At 39.9% G+C, this 20292-nt stretch overlaps 2 protein-coding genes, 1 long non-coding RNA gene and 1 other non-coding gene across 6 annotated transcripts in view; 3 read left to right on the top strand and 1 right to left on the bottom strand.

Moving 5' to 3' along the window:
• RANBP1 (RAN binding protein 1) overlaps positions 1–3790 on the top strand; it is an 82964-nt gene extending 79174 nt beyond the window's left edge. For both annotated transcript variants that reach the window (XM_061370875.1, XM_061370874.1), the window contains 2 exons: positions 1008–1073; positions 1970–3790. In XM_061370875.1, coding sequence (XP_061226859.1) covers positions 1008–1073; positions 1970–2094 — 191 coding nt within the window. In that variant the 3' untranslated portion in view covers positions 2095–3790. The remainder of the gene's footprint in view (positions 1–1007; positions 1074–1969) is intronic.
• LOC133221758 (small nucleolar RNA SNORA77) lies at positions 1156–1288 on the top strand. The gene has a single exon (XR_009728063.1). It is a non-coding gene; the product is annotated as a small nucleolar RNA SNORA77 (small nucleolar RNA).
• A 7485-nt stretch (positions 3791–11275) lies between the features above and the next one.
• ZDHHC8 (zinc finger DHHC-type palmitoyltransferase 8) overlaps positions 11276–20292 on the top strand; it is a 117501-nt gene continuing 108484 nt past the window's right edge. The window contains exon 1 of the mRNA XM_061370851.1: positions 11276–11511. Coding sequence (XP_061226835.1) covers positions 11408–11511 — 104 coding nt within the window. The 5' untranslated portion in view covers positions 11276–11407. The remainder of the gene's footprint in view (positions 11512–20292) is intronic.
• LOC133221723 (uncharacterized) lies at positions 11717–16559 on the bottom strand. Of its 2 annotated transcripts, XR_009728058.1 has the most exons (3): positions 16356–16559; positions 13882–13992; positions 11717–11946 (listed from the first exon to the last, which is right to left on the bottom strand). It is a non-coding gene; the product is annotated as an uncharacterized LOC133221723 (long non-coding RNA). The 2 variants fall into 2 exon arrangements; XR_009728057.1 differs by lacking the exon at positions 16356–16559 and having other exon boundaries at positions 13882–15536.

Consider the following 20292-nt stretch of genomic DNA (forward strand, 5'->3'; position numbering starts at 1 on the left):
TTCCTTTATCAGGAAATTAAAGGGGTTTGGTAACTATTTGTTTCTCTTTGAAAAGTCTCCTTCTGGTAGAAGTTTTTCAACTCATTGAGTGTTTGTCTTGAGGGAGAAGTCCTCTTTGGCAGTTTATCCTTGCAGTACTGACTGAGCAGCTGATGTGAGTAGACATAAGCTTGCCCTTCAAGTATCCTTCCTTTTGGTGATGCTTGGAAAGGAATTGATACAAATACTTCCTGAACTAGTTTCATAGTGCCTTCTGAATTCCTGTGGAGGAACAGTGACCTCATGTGGTCAGTCAGCCCGAGTTGGCATATGCCAAATTACCTTCTTACCTTTCTGGTGTTAAAAAGTACCTTGCATGATCTGCTTGTGTGTCCTGTTGCTTATACTGCTTCCATAGAAACATTATTGTAACTTGATCAACTGCTTGGAATGACTGTTAAATCAAGTGGTGGATTAAGCCAAAACATAACAAGGGTTATGCTTCCTTAGCTATTGTAGTCAGGAACAGTTTGAGTCTGGGCCTTGGGGAATTTGAATGCTGTACTAGTGAAACAGGCTTTACCTTGCATTCTTGATGTTAAGAATCATTAGTTATGGTAAGGAACTGGAGGTCTTCTAGGGTATAGTGTAGCTGTCAGACAGTAGCTGATCTTCAGACTTTAGGACACAGTCATATTAGCAGTTCCTGACATTCTTATTCCTGTAGGCTAGGAACAGCTGGGAGTTGCAGTAACTATAGAACAGCTGCTTCTGGCATAGTTTTAAATACCTTGCAAAATCAGGTGCTTTAATAGACTTGCTAAAGAAAATAAACTGCTTCTGCACAAGGTGTGATTCAAGAATTTCACATAGCATCTTGTAAGATTTTAAACTAGACTACTTCATAAGTGCCTGCGAATTTTGTGTGAACAAAACTTCCTCAAGTATCTTTACTCAAGACTGGAAATATTCAGTGTTGGAAGGAGGTAAAACTAATGAAAAAATATATTTTCTCTGTACTAAAACAGATGCACAGAAATTCAAGGCAAAATTTGAAGAATGCAGGAATGAAGTAAACCAGAGAGCAAAAAAAGGTAAGGTTACAAGTCTAAGTGTAGTACCATGCTACTTTTTCCAGGTGTTTGAGTGGTTACAGCACCCTAGAGTGCTGTTTCAGCAGACTCACTCTGTACTGAACTGCGGTCTTCAGTTCAGGTGCTTTTTCTGTCTGCGAGAGCAATACTTCACAGGAGTGACGATTGCCTTCTTTCTTATAGAAGGCTGTTACAGTTGCTGTTGGGACATTGCCCTTTTTGAAAGGCTACTAAGGAAGCATTTCTGGTCTATATTGCACAAATGAACTGTGAACACTGCAACCACAGTGATATTTCCTCTTTCCACTTCCCCTTCCCAAATTCCACAAATATATAATCATGCGAGTAGAATACTTAATTTTTATAGTTGTTAATGCACTGCCTTGTAGAATTGCCTGTGTCAAGATAGCTCACCATGTAAAACAAACACCTCCATCTTTCTAAAGTACAGATTATGAGTGGTCTGCAGTCAGCATTCATAAAGATATTTAGATCAGATTTTTTCAGTCTTAACAACTTCCTCTTCCCCAGTTTCAAACTGGGGAGGTTGACTTTTGATTAAGATACGTAAGAAGCCATGGGTTTGAGACACTGTCTTGACTGGATACTGTATGGAGTCTGTTACTGGTAGCGCAAAGGTGACCAAATGTTATGTGTTTCTCAGTCCGTAGGATCAGGCCCTCAAGTGGTATTTTTTGAACTGTGACATCTGAGGTGCTTACCAGAGGAAAAGAACTGGAATTAATTGCTCCAGTGATCAGTGGAGAATTTCTTTACTCTTGTTATTACCCTGAATGCCAGCGGTGTATCCCCACCCATCTCACCCTCCACTTTCCCCTCTAACAGGAAAATCCATTACTGCCAGTTTGTAACTTTCTTCCTAATCAATCTCTTAGCAGGCACAGACAAAAATGATAGCGCTGATAAAGTTGCTGAAAAACTAGAAGAGCTTTCTGTAAAGGAAGAGAGCAAAGAATCTGAGAAGAAAGAGACCAAGGAAAAAACTGAAGAAAAGCAATAAATCATTCTGGGCCTTGCAGTTTTTCCTTTTTTTTGTCCTTTTTTTTTTTTTTTTGTTTTTCCCCTTTTTTTTTCTTTTTTATTTTTTTTACAAGGGACTTTATAAGGAACTGAATTTAACATTCAGGTTATTTTTTTCTAAGCTTTTGTCCTTTTGAAGATGTCTTCAGAAAAATCCATTCCCCAGTCATGAAAATGTACTGTGCTAACTTTCTTTTCCATAGTGGAAACACTTATTTATAGTCATCCAAAAGAGTGAATAAAACAAACTTGAAAATGGGATCAGGGGACAGAACTGAGTTTACTATGTACTTTAAGAGCTTATGAATACACTTGTTTCATTGGATGTTGAGATACATATCATCATACCTGTGGATTAACTAGGTTAACAGGGAAGATTAAGATTATATACATGTTTAATATGTGGCTTCTAAAACTGTAATATAACAGAGCCTTCACACTTTCTGCTGTGTGTTCCTGAGCAGGGAACGTGGCTGATTTTTGATGTGCAGCAGACTTCTGGAATTGGGCAATAGAGCATTCCTGCCACACCTTTAATGGTGTTCTGTCAGACAGTGAAAATAAAGGTAGGGGGCAAATGTATTATGTGAGACTTGAAGTATTTTCCTCTTACAAGACAAAATCTCAGTTTACCTCATGTCCCATAAATTCATTAAATGCTTGACTCTAGCACAAAGTTGATGCTGTGGTCCCAGATCTTTCATGATGTGCTGCTTGCTGTCTGAAGGCAGTGGCAGCCTCTTATATTAAGGTGTATACAAAGGAATCTTAATTGTTTGAGTACCTTACTATGAGATTCCTTGTGTCATCATATCATAAAAGTTATACTTTATAGCTTTTTTCCAGTGCTTTGGACCTTGCATTGTTTTTACAAACCAGAGGGGTTCTGAACTTTTAAGATGAGTGTTGGAACAGTTACGTTGTACATACTTCAGGATGCTCTCCTTGCCAGAATAGGTAAACTGATCAAATCTCTTCCCTGCAAATGTTTTCTGTTTATCCAGTTTTAAGTTAGTGCTAGAGAGCAGGAAAAAACCCTATAGTGAGCAATAAAACTGACACAGTTTAAAGTCTGATGGTGGTTAACAGTGAAATTCAATTAATCTTAACACAAGGATAGCATTAGGATAGGATGGAATTCTGTAATACTGTTTCCACAATAATTATGAAAACTTGGCAAACTTTGCTGAACTAAGACTGTATGATCTCAACATTGGATAGCAAGACCCTTCTGTCTTCATAAAGAGGCTTTCCAAGTAAGTGAGGCTCTGCAGTCTACCTGAGGAAAACGTATTTCTTAAAATCTTGTCTTTCTACTTTAGCACTTCCTTTTGCTGCTACAGTGAATTAGTCTGAAATCTGGAGCTGTAACTAAGGTACTCATTCATTCAAACAACGTAATTCTTTTGGTGTTGTGCATGTTCCCCTTCAGGTACAGCAGATGTCAAAAGTCTGTTAATTAACAAAGATGGTTGAAAGGTAAAGTAAAATGCTCTTTAGTGTTTCTGGTTTGGAAATAACAAGACAAAGCTATTCTGAAGTACTTAACATTTGAATGTAAAAGCCAAATCTATCTGTGAGTCACTGTAAATTCTCTGATCTGATGTCAAACAGTGTGTCTAAATTGATAAAATGCCATTTAAAAGTTTCAAAATAAATCTAAATTTTCATTTAAAGGATTTGCTTTTCATTTAAAGAACTCTTTCTGGGAGTGCATTTTTAGCCTGCAGGGGCAGCATAGTGATGAAGGCAACAAAATGGGTGAGTTTAATTTTGCTATCAAACATACAGAAAAGGAGAGGAAACACTTGAATGACTTAATTTGTCTTAATCTTAGATATTGATGATGCCTGCTTAATGTTATTTCCCTCTCTTCTGCCCCTCTTTATTTACTCATGCATGCTTAAATGATTTCAAGGCATTTCCATTGTTGTTTAGGTTAACTGATCCCAGTTTACAGTTCATGGATTATAACCATCCTTAATGCAAGTCTGCAGTCTCAGAGCCAAGAGATAAGGGACCACAAAGTAAAATAATTCTCTGAATAGCATTTGGCTGAAGAAGGCTTGGTCTTCTAAACTAAAGGATGGCTAGTCAGTGTTCTGGTCACATTAGAAGCCATAGGTGTGCTCTTCTACAAGTTAAAAAGCAGTAAGTATTGTTAAAATTGATCTCGGTAAAATAAGGTTTTGTGGTTTTTAAGTCATTGTAATGATAATTTTTCTTATATGTGACATAGAGATGTCCTTGAAATGTTTTTTGTAGCTTTCTGTATGCTAAGTAAGAGTTGTAGCTGATGTAGTGTCATCTTGTCCTCATTGCCTAGATCAGTTGGTATTCCTGCTCTCCCACCATCTTGACCATTAACAGGGTCATTGAGATGGCAGAACCTGACCTATCTTATCGGGCAGTAAAGAGTCTTAAAATAATAACTTAGCCCAAAAATTGTAATAGCCATTTGACCACAAGGTTGGCTTGTCATGCAGAAGTTCCTGAATCTGTGGTTCCCTTTTACTCCCAGCAAGGCATGATAACTTCTGGCATGTTTAATTGCTGACTAAAATAACGGGGAATATAATTTTGTTAATGCAGCTGGCTAGAGAATTAAGTCACTTAAAGCACTTCTCACTTCAATAGCATTGTTGCTAAGAATATGGCTGAATCTTACAGAAAGTGCTTTTAAGAGGTTTTAATCCATTTTCGGTAAAACCAGAAAATACAGTAGGATTAGTAAAGCACTGTCAAGTGCTAAAGTTTAACTTGTAGAAATTCTTCCTGCTTCAGGGAAAGAAAGATGCTGTATAGCCAGGCTCAGTAACCCAGCCTTTGTTGGTACTAAGTTTTCTGTGCATAAAACTGGATGAATGAATGTCTGAGGACATCTGAATAACAAATTTAACTTAGAAATAGTTAAATTTAATGAACGTCAAAATAGTGTCGTCTTAAGAGATATTTAAGGTCTTAAAAAATAGTTTTTATTATAAAAAAAAAATCCAGAATAGTTTTCTAAGTTCTGTGTTAATTATTTTGAAGATGACACTAATAGGTTGGGGTTTCCTCAAGGAATACGTTTGTATTAGTAATAGTGAATGTCATATTAACAAATTGCAAACATCCCAATTTGCTGCATTTTAACACTGTAAATGATTATTATTTCCTGTGTAATAGGGTAGCTTGTGTCAAACACACACTCTCTGTGATACCAAAACCTTAGAAAATTAAAATTCTCAACACTATGCAGATACAAGAATGTTGTGAATCAGTATTCTTGATACATGCTCAAGAAATACCTATATGTAAAGGGGAAAGATAGAAGTCTGAATAGTTCTTCCAATTTTAACTGAAAAATGAGGGATTGATCTGTACTTGTATCTTCATCATGGAAAGAACTGATACGGCTGTGCAGAAGAGGAGGAGGAGGAGAGTGAGGTTTACAGGTGTACCGCCTCATTTCTCACTTGGTATTTTATGTAGATGTCTGGGGAGGTATTTGGTTCAGAAAGCATCTGCAGCCTGAGGATGCTGAAGCATCTATGCTGAAAGAGCACCTACTGGCCAAACCAGCTGTACCAGTCTGGAGTGTGGATTTCCCAGTTTGAGAATCTTTCTGGTTCAGAAGGTGGATGCTGCATCTGCTTTCTGGCTAATCCTGAGTTGTGCTGAACTCTGATTTACCGTAACAGGCTGTGCATTGTGCTGCTTCATCTCAATGCATTCTGTCACCTAACTTAATGAAAAAGTTTAAAGGCAAGACTTACCTGATTCAGAGTTCAGAAAACTCCACTTGTTACCTGTTTATTTGCAACTATTTGTGCAGAAATTGAGATTGTGGGGGAGATGATAACATTATAAACTGCCTCACTGTTTTCTGATCTGTACAGTTTGCCATCAGTCTTCAGTGCTGAGTACTTAAACAGTGGTGCAGTTATTCAAAACAAACCCAAACCTCTCTAATCAAGTCTCTGAGGCCATCTTAATCTATGCCCTTCTGTTCCAAACATCTGTTTCTAGCAAGCTATGTTTTCTAAGGTGTCTGTGGGAACCCTAGTCTCTTACCATTGGCCAAACTGATTTCAAAGGGCTCTTGTATTAATGAGGTCTTGTCTCTGTGTAAACTTGCACTCATTTAATAAAGTGAGGTGTGTCTAAAAGAATTTTTTTAATGGTTTATTTAGAACTTACTTTAATGGCTTTCCTAATTAGATTTAGCTAGAATTACTCTTTAAAATGGAAATAAGAGAAATTACCAGTCTTTTGCTGTCCTTAACTAAATTTTGACAATGTATCATTTTCAGAGTCAGGAGATAATGAAAACTAACTGCAGCAGATTAGGATTAATTTTCTTGATGAAGATAAATTTGAAGTAATCAGCTGTAGAGTGGATTGTACATGTAAGTGATTTTTCAGACTAGTTTGTGTGAAACAAGGTGCTCTCTCTCAAGTAAGCAGCTTGTGCAATTACATAATAAGGAAATAACTCTTAAATTTGTGAAAACTGACAAGCACAGGAGCAAAAAATCCTCCTTATCTTTAAGAGTTGGATAGTTATTAGTATCTCTAGCTATGCATCAGATTTATGACCACTGGTGTATTTTTCTGATATGCAAATTTAAGTATGGGGTATCTTTGGCCACTTCTATCACATTAGACATAAGTCACTGACTTAACACCAGTTCATATTTGAAAGACTTGTTTATATAACTAGTTTGCTATCATCTCCCAGTGAAATGCAAAAATGGTACAGCAAACTTTATTTTGTGGAAGGTGTTGATACTGCATGTATTTAATGAGCTTCATAGTCTTAAAGATATTTTCAACTTTCAAGCTGGAGAAATCCAGCTTTTGATGCTGCTATTATTAATCAGTCTTCACAAGTTTACACCAGCTGATCCACTGTATTGTAGATACTGACTGTTTCACAAAGATGTGCAATTTAGTTACGAGTTAATAGAGGAACTAATGATGCGATAAGTTCTTACGTATTCCTGTTGGGCTGGCTGTCCTCATTTCAAGTAGCTAAAAGGGTATAGTTTTCTAATGCTGTTTTTCCTTAAAAGCAATTACAGCTATGTAAAATGTCAACAAGGATGGATTGAGTATTAAAATGACTGAAAAATTTGCGTCCTTTGGAGGATAATTTTTAATACTATTCCACTAGATATAATCAAAGTTACATTGTTTCATACAAATAGTGCTTATCAGGTTTAATACCTTTTTTTGTTTGCTGGTACATGAATTGCTGTTTGCTCTGAGTTTCAGCAGTATCATTTAGAGTGATACTCCATTCTAGTGGAGAATTACCTTTCTTAATGATTTTAAACAGGATGATTGATGCATCTTCAGAACTGTTCAGAGGCCTACATTATTCATATGTAAGTAGTTCCTTGGGACAGTTTAGGAATCAGTCTGTAAATAAAGTAATTGAAGTCTCATAATAAATGCGACTTGACATGCCTCATCAGTGCAGTTGGGAAATACATGAGTTCTGTTCTAAGCAAATGCAATCCCATGGAAAATATGTATTGGAAGATTCTGGAGCATTCTGTGGGATTGCTGTTTAGGCTACTGAAAATTCATTATTAGGCAATAATTTTTTGATATATCTAGTAAGAATTAAACTTGAACAACTAAATGATAACCATCATATTAAAGTTCCAATGGATAACATAGTAGGCCTGGCTTGTACCCAGAACTGTCTAGCCTTGTTTGGACTCCTTGCCAGCACCATGCTGCATGGGGTAATCCACATGTGCTCCGTATAGAGCACAGCAAGTTTGAGAGGGGAAAAAAAAGCTTTTACTGAACACCTCATTGCTGGTCCTTCAGGGTTTGCCCATGACCCTGAACAGTTCACAGGTCACCAGTACTGCAGAAGCTGACAAATGCATTTACTGTAGTAAGCAAATCCAGTAAGAAAAGTAGAATTATTTATTCTGGTCACTGTTTAATGACAACAGCTGATATGAGTTAGGTGCTGAATTGCCCAGTGACCAAGAAAAGATTCCAGCTAACATTAGTGCTGTTATTTAGTGTGACAATTTGACGGCAATCAAGATTTCTTGATGCTTGCTCTGTCGTGACTTTCATCTTGCCAGCTTTGAGGGTGGTACCCTGGCATGTGGCTCTGGCACAGCTGCTGTGGTTGGCTCTTCCTCCTGGGGTAAAACCTCAGAGTAAAATCTTGCAAACAGACCTGCGATTACTGGCCATACTTCCAGATTATTTTTAGTTTGTTCTTTGCAGCTGTGTTTATTCCTTGGGTAGTCTTTAAGTATTTTCCTAATTCGTGCTGCCATTGCTACTTTACCAAAGTAAAGACTTTGGTGCTGCCAAGATCTTCTTCACACTAACAAGGTAGCCTGAATCCAGAAACTACAGTCCTTGAAATAAAGGTGATGCTCCTGAAGAGAGCAACTCTGAGATATGCCTTTTCTGCTTTAGTCAAGTCCTCCTCAGACATCTTTACTGTTTCAGTGGTCAAGTCAAGACTTTCAAGACTTTAAATATACTTGCCTTGTAACAGTGAGATTGAATGTTGCTTGGCAGTGCTTTATGCCGTCTTGAAAATAGACCAATTCTCAAGAATTGGAACATTAGTGGGAAGGAAATGAGGTGAACTGTGGGAATTGTTGGACACCAAATTACAGAACTTTATAGCTTTCTGGTAGGTAATCTACAGTGTGCAGCAGGAAAAAAGAACCTGAATACACAATTCAGCCTAACACTGTAGCCTTGCAACAGGGAATGCCTGAGCCCTCTTTTGGAAATGCTGGTTCTGCATCACTGCACTGTTGCACAGCAGAAGTCTTGATCCACAGGATGGCTGTGGATGGCCCAGGCCAGCTTGCACAGTGATCTTTAAGATCAGTTGATGTTTGGTGAAGTGCCTTATTCATTGCTATGAAAGCTACAGTTCTTTGTGCCCTGATACTATGTACTCATGCTGTTTGTTATCTTTAGTGTCCCTTTATAGAATCACTGCATGGCTAGGAGATTTTAAAAAAGCGCTTGCTGCTGAGTATTTCCTTTTGGAACAGGAGTGGCTTAGAAAATTGATCTTAGAAGTTTGGGCTGTTACAGTGGGACTGGGGAGAGGCATTAGTGTGTCTGTGATACAGGGAAAACCACTCTGAAGGGTGGAAGGAGCAGGTGTACTGAATACTCCCCACTTGCAAAGCTGTGTTTGAGAAGCAGGCTTTCTAGAGCAGTGAGAATCCTCACAGGAAAATATAACTGAAAGTAAATGAGGTCCAGAGAGCAGAGTAGGAATAGTCTCCTTAAGAATTATTCCTCTGTTCACATAAAGGAATGCTATTGTCCCAGAAAAGCTTTGTCCTTAAAAGAATGACATTTGAAGTAAAACACCAACTTCCAGATACCTGTTTTAAAATGAACTTATTGCTCCCTAACTGCTGCTAGAAACTCCTGCTTCTCTTGCTCACCTAGAAGGGGTAAGTGCATATCCATGCTAAAAATGCAGATCTGTTCACTTGGAGACAACTTCTTTACTACTTTTCAAGCCTTAAGAAATACATTTGAGTAAGACTCTTTACTGTCCATTACAGGATGCTAACCAAACTTCATAAACAGTCTGTAATGCTTCTTACAGTAACATTTTCCAGTTTAAAATATCAGTGGAAAAATAAGGGTTCTGTTTGCAGCTGGAATTTTTCACCAAGAATGTTGCTTGAGTGGGAAGAGGGAAAAGGCCTTTAACTGATGGAAGTCATGAAGCCTCCGCTGATGTCATGCAAGTGGTGCTAAACTAACTGATGACTTGAGTGCATTAGGTGTGCTCCTTCTAGCTTAGTTTTGTCAAAAAGAAATCCAGTTTCAGCCACTTAAGACCACTTGTTAGTGTGCATCAGCCTGTGGTAAGTGACGGTGATGGAGAGATGTGCTTTTGAACCAGCTGGATATGCCAGCGTAGATGCATCTGCAGCTTCCATATTAGTATGCGGAATTGGGTTCTGTGTGAGGCTGTTGACCTTTTGATGAGTTACAAGGATTGTAAGAATCATTTATTTCAATAAGCTGGCGTGACAAGGAGAGTGAAGCATAGGAACCATTCAGTGTCCCCCAGGCATTCAGAAATAACAAGTTGGTGTTGTCCTTCCCTTTCCTCAAAAACCTAACCCTGGAGTTCATTTTAAGTTGCCTTCTGGCTTTCATCCCTTTTGGATAAAACTCAGCGTTTGTTCTCAGAGGGGGAGAGAACACTTTTTGTGTTGTTTGGTTGTTCCAGGGCTTGCCTTTTTTGCAAACTGATTTATTACTGGCTTTTACTTGGTTTGTCCTTAATACCTTTAGGACTGTGGAGCTCATCTAGTCTCTTAAAATGGAAAATTAGATCTTTTCAGAACAGAGCTGGAGTATGTACCTTCTAGGGCAAGCTTACTTCTGAGAACACCCAACAAGCTGCAAATGTGGCTTTTGTTGCCTTATACAGTGGTTAGTTTATCTGTGTTAGCTGAAAATGGGATCGGCTGGGGAAGAGAGCAGGAGGGAGGGGGCAAGGTGCAGCTCCTGCTGTTCATTTCTGAACTTTCAGATGCCCTTGAACCCTTCCTTCTGCCTGAGGGTCTGCTGCTGACCGGGGGTTGCTGCAGGGTGGTGTCCCCGATGTGAGCCGAGCAGCCGTCCTCACCGTGCTCTCGAGAAAGCCGATTCGGTGAGCGTTCTGATATTACCTTAAATCACCTCTTGATGCTAAGGGACGGATTTTAAAAGAACATAGTGTCATTTCAGTTCTGTTTGCACTGAGGTGTGCATCCTGCAATCGGTTACATTTGGCAGAGTGCAGCGGTTCTCTTACTACTATAAATCCGGGTTTAGCTGAACGGAATTTAGGGTTTATGCCCTGAGCTGCATTCGTGTCCGACTGAACAGTTGTGAATCTGCTGCAGGCCCCGACCCGCGGGAAGGGACCCGGGGAGCCCGGCCGCTACCGGGGGGCTGCGGCAGTGCAGCAAGCGCAGGGCCGAGGCATTTGGCAGCCGAGCTCCGGGGCGCTCTTCACATGGGTTTAACGTGCCAGGAGCAGTCCGGAGAGCTCTGAGCAGCCTTATCGCTCGCTGTCCGTGCAAGCGGGCGGAGCCCGGTCCCCACCCGCAGCGCTACCTTAAGGGGCCGGGATCCGTGCGGCGGGGGGTGGGATTTCCTGTGCCGGAGGTCAGCTGCTCCCGCCGCCCCGCCCCGCGCCCGGGTCCCGCTCTGCCCGCGCCGGAGGGACCCGCATCCTGCCGGCTCCCTCCTCTCGGGTCGGATTTACAGAGTGATGTGTAAGCTACAGGATGCCCAGCAGCACTGGAAAGAGGTTTAAACCTACTAAATACATCCCTGTCTCTACAGCAGCCGCCTTATTAGTGGGTTCGACTACTTTATTTTTTGTTTTCACGTAAGTACCGCTCCGGCGGAGGGGGGCCCGGGCGGGGGGAGGCGGCGGGGATTGACAGCTCCTCCAGGCCCTGCCGCTGCCGGTCCCGCTCCCTGTCTGCATCCCTGCCGCCTGCTGTCCCTTCCTTGCTTCTCATTGCGGAGGCTGATGATCTCTCCGTGCCATAAAGCGTATCTGACAGTCGGATCCTCCATTTCATGGCACACAAACGCTGCCGGACTCCTGCAGCTGCCGGCGGTGCACATCACAGGCTCCCGGTAGCGGCAGCCCCCCGCTTCCCCCGGTCTGTGCAAGCAGCGCTGGTGTCTGGGAGGGAAATGCATCTGCAGCCGCGGCCGCCCTGGTGCCGACAGGCGTGAACCAACCTCTGCTTCAGGAGGGCGAGCTGGCCTTTCCTTCGGTCTCCGCTGTGTTTCGGGGCTTATCCGGCAGAGCCTTTCGAAGTAGAGGGAATCCTGTTCTAAACGTTACGGATTCTACGTGTTTTTATGTAACTGCCCCTAAAAGCCTGAGGATCTAATGGGCAAATTCAGATTTGCTTGAAGGAGGGAGGGGGAAACTTTTTCCCCCTCCTCCCTGTTTCCTCTTCCCTCATTCCTTTCTCCCTTAAATGCAGAATTGAGCTCTGGCGGGCGGCTTGTGGATCTCCTGTAGTTCTATTAGTATGTGAGCAGTGTAGTGCTTCAGCTTTCTGTTTCTCCTCCTTTATATAAACTTGAGCTATGTAGATCGCCTCCCCTCCCTATGCTGGGGCAGCGGCAGCTTCCCTGCAGAGGCGTTGGTATTTCGAGAGAGATGCTACAGAACTCTGAAATGAGCTTTGGCTAAGCCGCTTTCTGGGGAGGAGAAAACAGCGCTGTTGGATATTAAGATTTATTGTTTCATTTATTTTGAAACCGTTTCCCTTTAATTTTCCCTTAATTTTTAACTGAACCCACTGAAGCTGTTAGAAGCAGAAGGCTATCAAACAGTGGGAGTACGTCTGTGTCCGTGTCCTTATGCTTCTTGGTTTGGCTGTGACGTGATTCTTCATGTTTCAAAATGCTCATTACTGGTACAATAATCTGAATGTAGGATTCCAGAATAAAATGCAAATGTTGTTTTGTCTAACAGTTTCATTAAATCAGAACAGATTTTGACACTTGAGTTATGCTCTTGACTTAATGTGACTTGATTTCTTATTGCCTGGTTTTAATGCATTTGATATAAAGTGCTGGTAAATCCTTTCAGGATATTGAACCGTTTCAAGAACTGGTACAAGCCCCAAGAACTGGTATAAATATAAGCCCATCATTCATCATTTGGACATCTAATTATAGTTTGGCACTCACGGGCAAACACAAGGCTGAAGTTGGCTTTTGGGATGAACTTGGTTGATGCGGGTGATGTGGATGTTTTTCAAATATAATATAAAGGTGGGATCTTAATGCCAGCATTTGTTTTTCCTGCACCTTGAGAAATGAATGCATGCTCAGGCTGTTTTGGAAGTTGTGTGTTTGCTTTCACATGATACTTCCAATGTGGAGTTACAAATTGCTAGCGATACAAGACTTTCTGGGTAACACAGTTGTTGTTGAAACATCCTTTTGGCAGCAGGACATCAACTGACATGTTCGTTTTAGGATTTGTTACTGTACGGAAGAAGCAATTTGCTTTAGTCTGTTACCAGATCTCCAACTTAACTCTGCTCCCTCTGTTATCAGTGAATAATTACATGCAAGATGAAGTATTTTTAGGCTCTCTCCATATTGTAACTTGGCCTGTGCATCTTGAAGTGTTAGTAATTTTTTCTGAGGACTGTCCCAGACATACGTTCTCTGCTTCTGCCAAGTCTCGTGTGTAATAAAAGTAACACATAATTGAGCAACTGTTGTCAGGCAGTATGTGGAGTCCTGTCCATTCAAAAATACTCAGATAAATGCGTATGGAATCACTGTTGTCTCTTACCCTGGGCAGTTCTAACAAAATCTATCTTTGTCTTGGAATCAAAGCAAGTACTATGCATGGGATCAGTGTCTTTTTACGTGACAGTGGGTATTTTCCCCTTTCTCAAGCATCTCCCATTTTTCTCTTTTTCCACAGGCAGTAGTTTGTCTCTGAAGATCTTTTTGTTGGGATACGTTATTAAAGGCTGAGGAGATAGACCTGAATTTTCAGGGGTGTTGATTTGCACAACTCTTTTGATGTTGGGTAGATCTCTGACATGCAGCATTTGAGGCACTGGCCTAAAATTGCTCTAACCAGTGTTACTGAATCAATCCATGCTTACTTTCATGGTGCAAGAACTTTATCAGCAGATTTACATGTATGTTTATTAATTCCTTATTTGTCATTAAGCCCTAAGGCTGCTTTGTCTGTTAATGAACTGACCTGTGCATCAATATGTGAAACTGGTGATGGATGGGTCTTGGATATCAAATTTTGGGTGCAGATCAGCTCAGTGGGATTATCAGGGACACGAGCAACTTCAGTGCAGTGGAACTGACTAATGAAGGTTAATGTATGTGGAAAAATTGAATAATAACTTTTTATAAACCATTTACTGAATATAAAAAGCAATCCTTGTAGGGTGCTGCAAACACTTCTGAGTGATAGGTATGAAAACCAGAGGTTCTGACTGGGCTTTCTCCCTAAACGTGTTTGTGGGCTCAAGCCACATGTTGTTAAGTGTCTTCTGCTGGATGAAAAGCCCTTTGAACTTAAAGGCCAGGGTCAGTTTTTAGCAGTAGAGCTTTTATTTTTAGCTTTTGTTCAAACAGCTTTGCTAAATGGCAGCATGTAAAGTGTGTTTGAAATACATGGTACCCACTGTTAGTTCATGGTAGTGTGGATCAGTGATACACTATAATTTGGGTAAATTCCATTATAGATTCTCCTTTTTTCCTCATCTAGCTATTTAGGATTCACTGTATCAGTGTTATATTCCTTCTGAATTTATGAGGGGGAACTGAACTATTTAGCTATCAAGATTATTGCCTGGAAAGGCAGCTAAATATTGCAGTTGTATTATCACGGGCTTGTAGCTCTCCATGTGTGTTCCTTTAATAATAAATACAAGCATGTGAGTAGGTGTCTAATTTGTCACAGTAGGAGAGGTAAACAAGCATTAACTGCAAGCATTATGAAGGAATGTATCAATATATAACGATTAGATTAATTTACTTGAAATCAAATGGCATCATGAAGGCAGAACCATTTTTTCTTAACATTGCAAGAATCCAGAATGATTCAGTTGTAGCAGACATGAACTTTTTTTCTACCCAAACCATTTTTCTTCATGTTTCTCATAAGGCTTTTTGTTAGAGATAGCAATTTAACCTATTTCAGTGAAGTCTGGACTCTTACGCCTTGGACTGGCAGCTGCTATGGTATGGTCGTTCAAAGAACCTGAGTTTTGAGAACTTCCTGCCTTATTTTAGGTTGTCTAACTTCAGTAATACTAGAGAATGCAGCTTAACTGTCAGTAAGCATAATGCTGTAAAGCATGTAATCCAATGAACTGTTGGACTTAACAATCTTAAAGGCTTTTTCCAACCTAAATGATTCCATGGTTTTTCTTGAGCTAGTAGTTCACTTGTTTAAATTGTGCTACTTACTGTAGTTTTTATTGCTGAGAGCCTCCAAGCTTAGCAGCTGCAGTGCCTGTATCTGTAGATTACACAGCAAGCTAAAAGCATAAGGTTTTAAGGAAAAACTGTGGCTTATTTTAGTAAGGAGGAAAAAAAAAAGCTCTTGATTCTCTCACTGAATGTTGTAGACTAGAAATTTCTGATAAAATACCCTTTTTCAGCCTGTGCTTTCAGTAGTATGCAGGCACTTGAGCATCTTTGAAACACAGCAGAAACACATAATTCACATCAAAGGTCCAGGTGCCACTACTTCTTTGATATAATGGTAGTAATGCTGCTGTATATTATTCCCTTCAACAGGATAATGAAATGGGTAATTTTCTGGGTTAAGGGAAAGCACAAATAAGGTGAAAACTCACTCAGTCACTACTGAAAATGAGACTTCAGCTTTGTTCTTGGAAGTCATAAATGGGAGGTAATCATAAGCATACTCCACAGACATATGCATTGGCACTCTAATGCAGTCTGTGGCACAGGGGAATTTAATACCAATAACATTCAGGAGACAACTGAGGAGTCATAAATTGGTGTAGAAGAGCAACTGAAGCTGAAGTCACAGTAGGGGTGGAAAGAAAGTAAGAGGAACAGCCTGTACCCTGCTATTCAGCTGGTAGAAGGAGGAAGCATGGCTGTACTCAGTAGCAGAGCTGGTGGATTTACCTTAGCAAGATTGAAAGCCTTGGGTTTATTCATGAATGTTTAAAAAAAAGTTGGTATTCCCCCCACATTTGTGTATCATGTTACTGTATTTCATGAACTAAAAAGACTTAAGCATTCCAGCAGTGGCTAAAACATCCAGGTTACCAGTATATGAATTCAGATACATTTCTATTATGACAAATGTTCTTCTTAAAGCATAAGCATGCCCACCCCCCATTATCTGATCCTGCACTAGAATAGCCCTAAAATAAATATGTAATAGCATTTTAAAGTTCAAAATTGTAGTAGCCATTCTAGATGGTAGTTAATGGAAATATAATTATATGTGTCCCTTAGATTCTTGGACTGTTTGTTAGATCTCATCTTCCCATGACTTGTATATGTTCATAGATTAAAAATGGGAAAGTATCATCTGTGGGTTTGAGTTGGGTTTGTTTAGTCACTAGCAAGAGGTCAAGCTAATAGAAGAAGGAGAAAAATGACTGCTACTGCTAAACCCAGGACAAACATCATCTTTGCTTTAGTGAATTTTGTCTCCAAAGATGTTCCTCTTACCTAAAGTATTTTAAGGACTTCACTGAACTCCAGTTCCAGATGTTCAGAACTTCTGCCAGGTCAGTGTTTTGATTTCAGTTAGAACAAATGTTAGAAAGTTATGTAAAATTTATATTGCAGATGTTAGGGAGCTTCATCTGTAACACAGGTGCATTTCATACCAGCCTAGAGGAAATAGAACTGAATACTGATATGTAGATGCACAAAAAAGAGAAAGTAAAGATATTAAATAGCTCGGGTTGTCCAGCATATGAAGATTAAACAGCATGAATTCTATCTTATGGTTTGGCCTCTGCCTAGTAACTTGCTGAAGACTGCTGGTAGATGTGGTGTAGCTCTGGTGGCTGTTGCTTGTGATGTGTGGTGCCAGGAGTTCAAGGTTTGCTGTAGTGTGTGTGAAAGCACGTGGATACATTGCCACTGCTTCTCTGCTTCCTCCTCGTACCACCTGTCAGTCACACCAGCTACCCTAGAAATTCTGGAATCTTTGCAAAACAAAGCTTGTCCTCCTTGTCTGTCTGTAGCCATTCTAGAGATTCATTTGATGTTGGTCATGCTAACTGTAAAAAAAGAACATATTCCCCCTTCTTGAACTTTCTAAACTGTACTTCAGTACTTGACGTATTCCTGGATTTCTGATAGATTTTCTTAATTTTTTATTTCTTTTTTTCTCACATGCCAAATCAAGACATTGCTGGAGCTGGTAGGGAGCAGCTTCAGAAAGCAGACATTCACTGACAGTAAATGACACTATATAGAGGAAGAAGAGTGTGCAAAAAAGGCGTGTGTTGGTTTAATCAGTGAATTTCAAAACTGACTTCACAAATAAACGGTGATTTCAAGTAGTGCATTTCAGCCTTCTGAGGTATCTTAACATTTTCCATCTTAAACGCATCTTTAATAGCAGGTTCTTCCTGTCCACTCTTCTTGTGATCCAGAAAAGGTAAAGCTTGCCAGACTGACCTGAGTCATCTCAGTTGTCATGTCTGTCAGCTTCTGAAAAATATTTATTCTTGTTGTGACAAAGAAATGTCCTTTTAAGCTGTGGCAGTTTCATCTTGGTATAGAACTTCTGTAAAAAGAATCTAGATAAACTTGTCATGCAAGATAAAAAGGCAATCTCAGCAGGAAAATCCATTAAGCTGAAGTGTGAAAAGTTATGTTGGTTTCTTTTAATATGCCAGAAGAGAGCTCAGTTCTACTGCTTTTATCTAGTTGATTCTATCATCTCTGCTTCCAAGCAGCCAGCAGAGCTGGCAATACAGGACACTTTTGAAAGCTATTGAAATTCATTCCTTTAGAAAACCCCCATTGATATTTATTATTAACAGGAATATTTTTTTCTTCCTGTAGTCTGGGAGAGGGAGAAGGAGAACCATGTTTGTTGATGGGAGTCCATAGGTAGACATCCTCAGCTGGGGATGCACAGCTACCCACATGCAGCCATCAGAATGGCATGTCAATGCTCACTGTAGATCTAGTTTTAAAGGCAGAAGAACTAATGCAATAGAAGTTATTCCTGTTCATGGGCTATGCACAGCTGCGGTTCACTGTGTGATTTATGCCAATAACAACCTCCTTCCTATTTTTCCTAATGAGCAGAGATAAAGGAGGTATGGAAACAGGAATGAGTGTCTCAATTAGATCAGGGTGGGCCTCTCAGCCTTTGTACATGAATATACAAGCCATTTTTCTATTTTTTTTTAAAGTCGCTTTCAAAACACTAATTGGAATACTGTCCATGTTTGCCCAAGAATGCCACACATGTATCTTTTTATAAATAGAAGCAATCTCTATAAAATTGCTCCAACAACATGGGAATTCAATTGGCTTATTGGTAATGCAAGCTAAGGGATGCTGGTGTTCTAAACACAAGTAAAACTTAAATTGGAGAGACAGATACATGTGGTGTCCTTAAGAGGTCTGATTTTTGAGGTTCATTACCTGGGATAGTTGTTAATTACACACTTAAGGTTTTTGTGTAAACAACTTACTTTGTTAGTGGGTGCTTCTTATCTGAAATCAGATGTAGAACACTGTGGTGTGGGGATGTGTGGGACCTGTGAAAGGTAACCTGGAACAGGTTCTCTGTTACTAAGTGTACAAGGAAACCTTTCAAGGCCTACAAAGGGAAACCATTAAGTTCTGTTTACCTTGCATTAGAAGATGTCTGAAATACAATATAAGGTGGTGTAAGCCAATCTAGAGCATGAAATAGAGGCATACTGGAGTGGGGAAAAGTATCTTAAAAGCTGAATTGGTAGTACCTTTGTGTAACCAGGGCAAAAATAGAATACTGATTTACTGCTCTTTGATTTGAGCCAGTAGATACAAGACCTCTTTCTCACTAATTCAAGAGTAATGTTCAATTTGGCTGCACTGTTAGAGAGCTACTATTAGTTGGTCATTTGTCAGTGGGAGCTGCTAATGAAATTGAAAGGAAGAGGCACGGGGGCTGAAACAGTAATGCTGCAGGTTTAAAAGGAAATTCTGCCTTCTTCTTCTGCCAGGAATAGTGGAGATTGGAAAAATGTAGCCCGCCTAAATCTTATTTTACCATAGGAGAGGTGGTTTTGGGGATCCCTGCTTGGTGATTGTCTAATTAATTCAAATGAGTACACCACAGCACAGTGTATACTATGTAAATCTGCAACCCCGTAATCTGTACCCAGAAAGAGGATTTAATTACTCGGTGATTGTTCTTCCACAATTACTAAGGCAGTTTAGCTAGACTTGCTCCAAAGCTGTCCAAAGAGCCTCAAATTCTGAGCTCCAAACCTATTACACAGACATTAGTGGGTGCTTGACTCTTTGTTTTTCTCTTGAGGGATGTTATAGAGTAAACTGTCCAGTAACCCATACTTGGGTATCACAGTGGTTACCATGGTTTTCTGTTTGTGAAGGTGTAAACACAGAATCTGTGGACTTAAAATGTGAAATCCTTATGAAATATCTGTACTCTAGTGCTCTGTGTTGAGATCATCCAGTAACAGAGGACAGTGGAGCCAGGTGCAGGAAAGAGACCTCTTGAATTTTAGATCTAAACACCAAAGCAGCTGCTGCCAGCACACACGTGCACCATTTTGTTATGCACTTTAATGCTGTGTGAAGTCACATAATTGGGAAATGCTGCCCTTTGTGCTGGAAAACTACAAGCTCTATGGAGCAGGGCAGGCAATATGAAGATGGAAATACATGAAATATGGATTCTTGTCAAACCACATATAGAATGATGTCATTTTTTTGATGAAGGGAGACGTTCACAGGGGCACGCTACTCAGTAATACATGGAAATAAGGTTTGTATGTGCCACTTTGAAATGACTGTTCTCCAGAAAACCCCTGTATGCACTCAGACTAAACTAATCACAGAACAGTCTTAAATGAACAAATTACTTTTTAAGTTGGAGCCTAACAAAGCAAACTTGAAACTGCTTAAATATATAAGGACTTTCGTAAAAGGCAATGCAAAACCTTACTCTCTCAGGATTCCTAAAACTAAATTGGCATTTATATTAGCTCTCTTGCATGTCTTCAGGGAAATAATCCAATGTAATATCTATATCAACACAATTTAAGTATGGTGCTGGGAATAAGGAAAGCTTGGACGTTTTTATAAACAAGCATCATTTTAATTTAAACTTGAGTCAATCACAGTAATGCTTCAAAATGGAAAAGTTCAGCTTAAAACTTTTCTGCCTACTCTGATCTCAGTTGGCTAGGAGATGCAGGTATTTTCTCATGGAAAAACACTTCCTCTCCCCCATTTTCAGCCAGTTCAGTTTCAAAAATTATTTGGGATTATTTTTACTGTGTATAACCTCCCTCTCAATTTTTTTCTCATGAGTGAGATCTCATTTTGCATGTTTAGCTTTCTCTGAAGATTAATGTTTGCCATAGCAGTAAGACTCTCCAGATGTGTTATGATCTAATAACAC

The sequence above is a fragment of the Neopsephotus bourkii genome, unplaced genomic scaffold (genome assembly GCF_033783945.1).
Source record: "Neopsephotus bourkii isolate Nb327-2 ecotype Australia unplaced genomic scaffold, CSIRO-AGI_Nbou_v1 NB_1542, whole genome shotgun sequence".
In the NCBI taxonomy this organism is placed as follows: Eukaryota; Metazoa; Chordata; class Aves; order Psittaciformes; family Psittacidae; genus Neopsephotus; species Neopsephotus bourkii.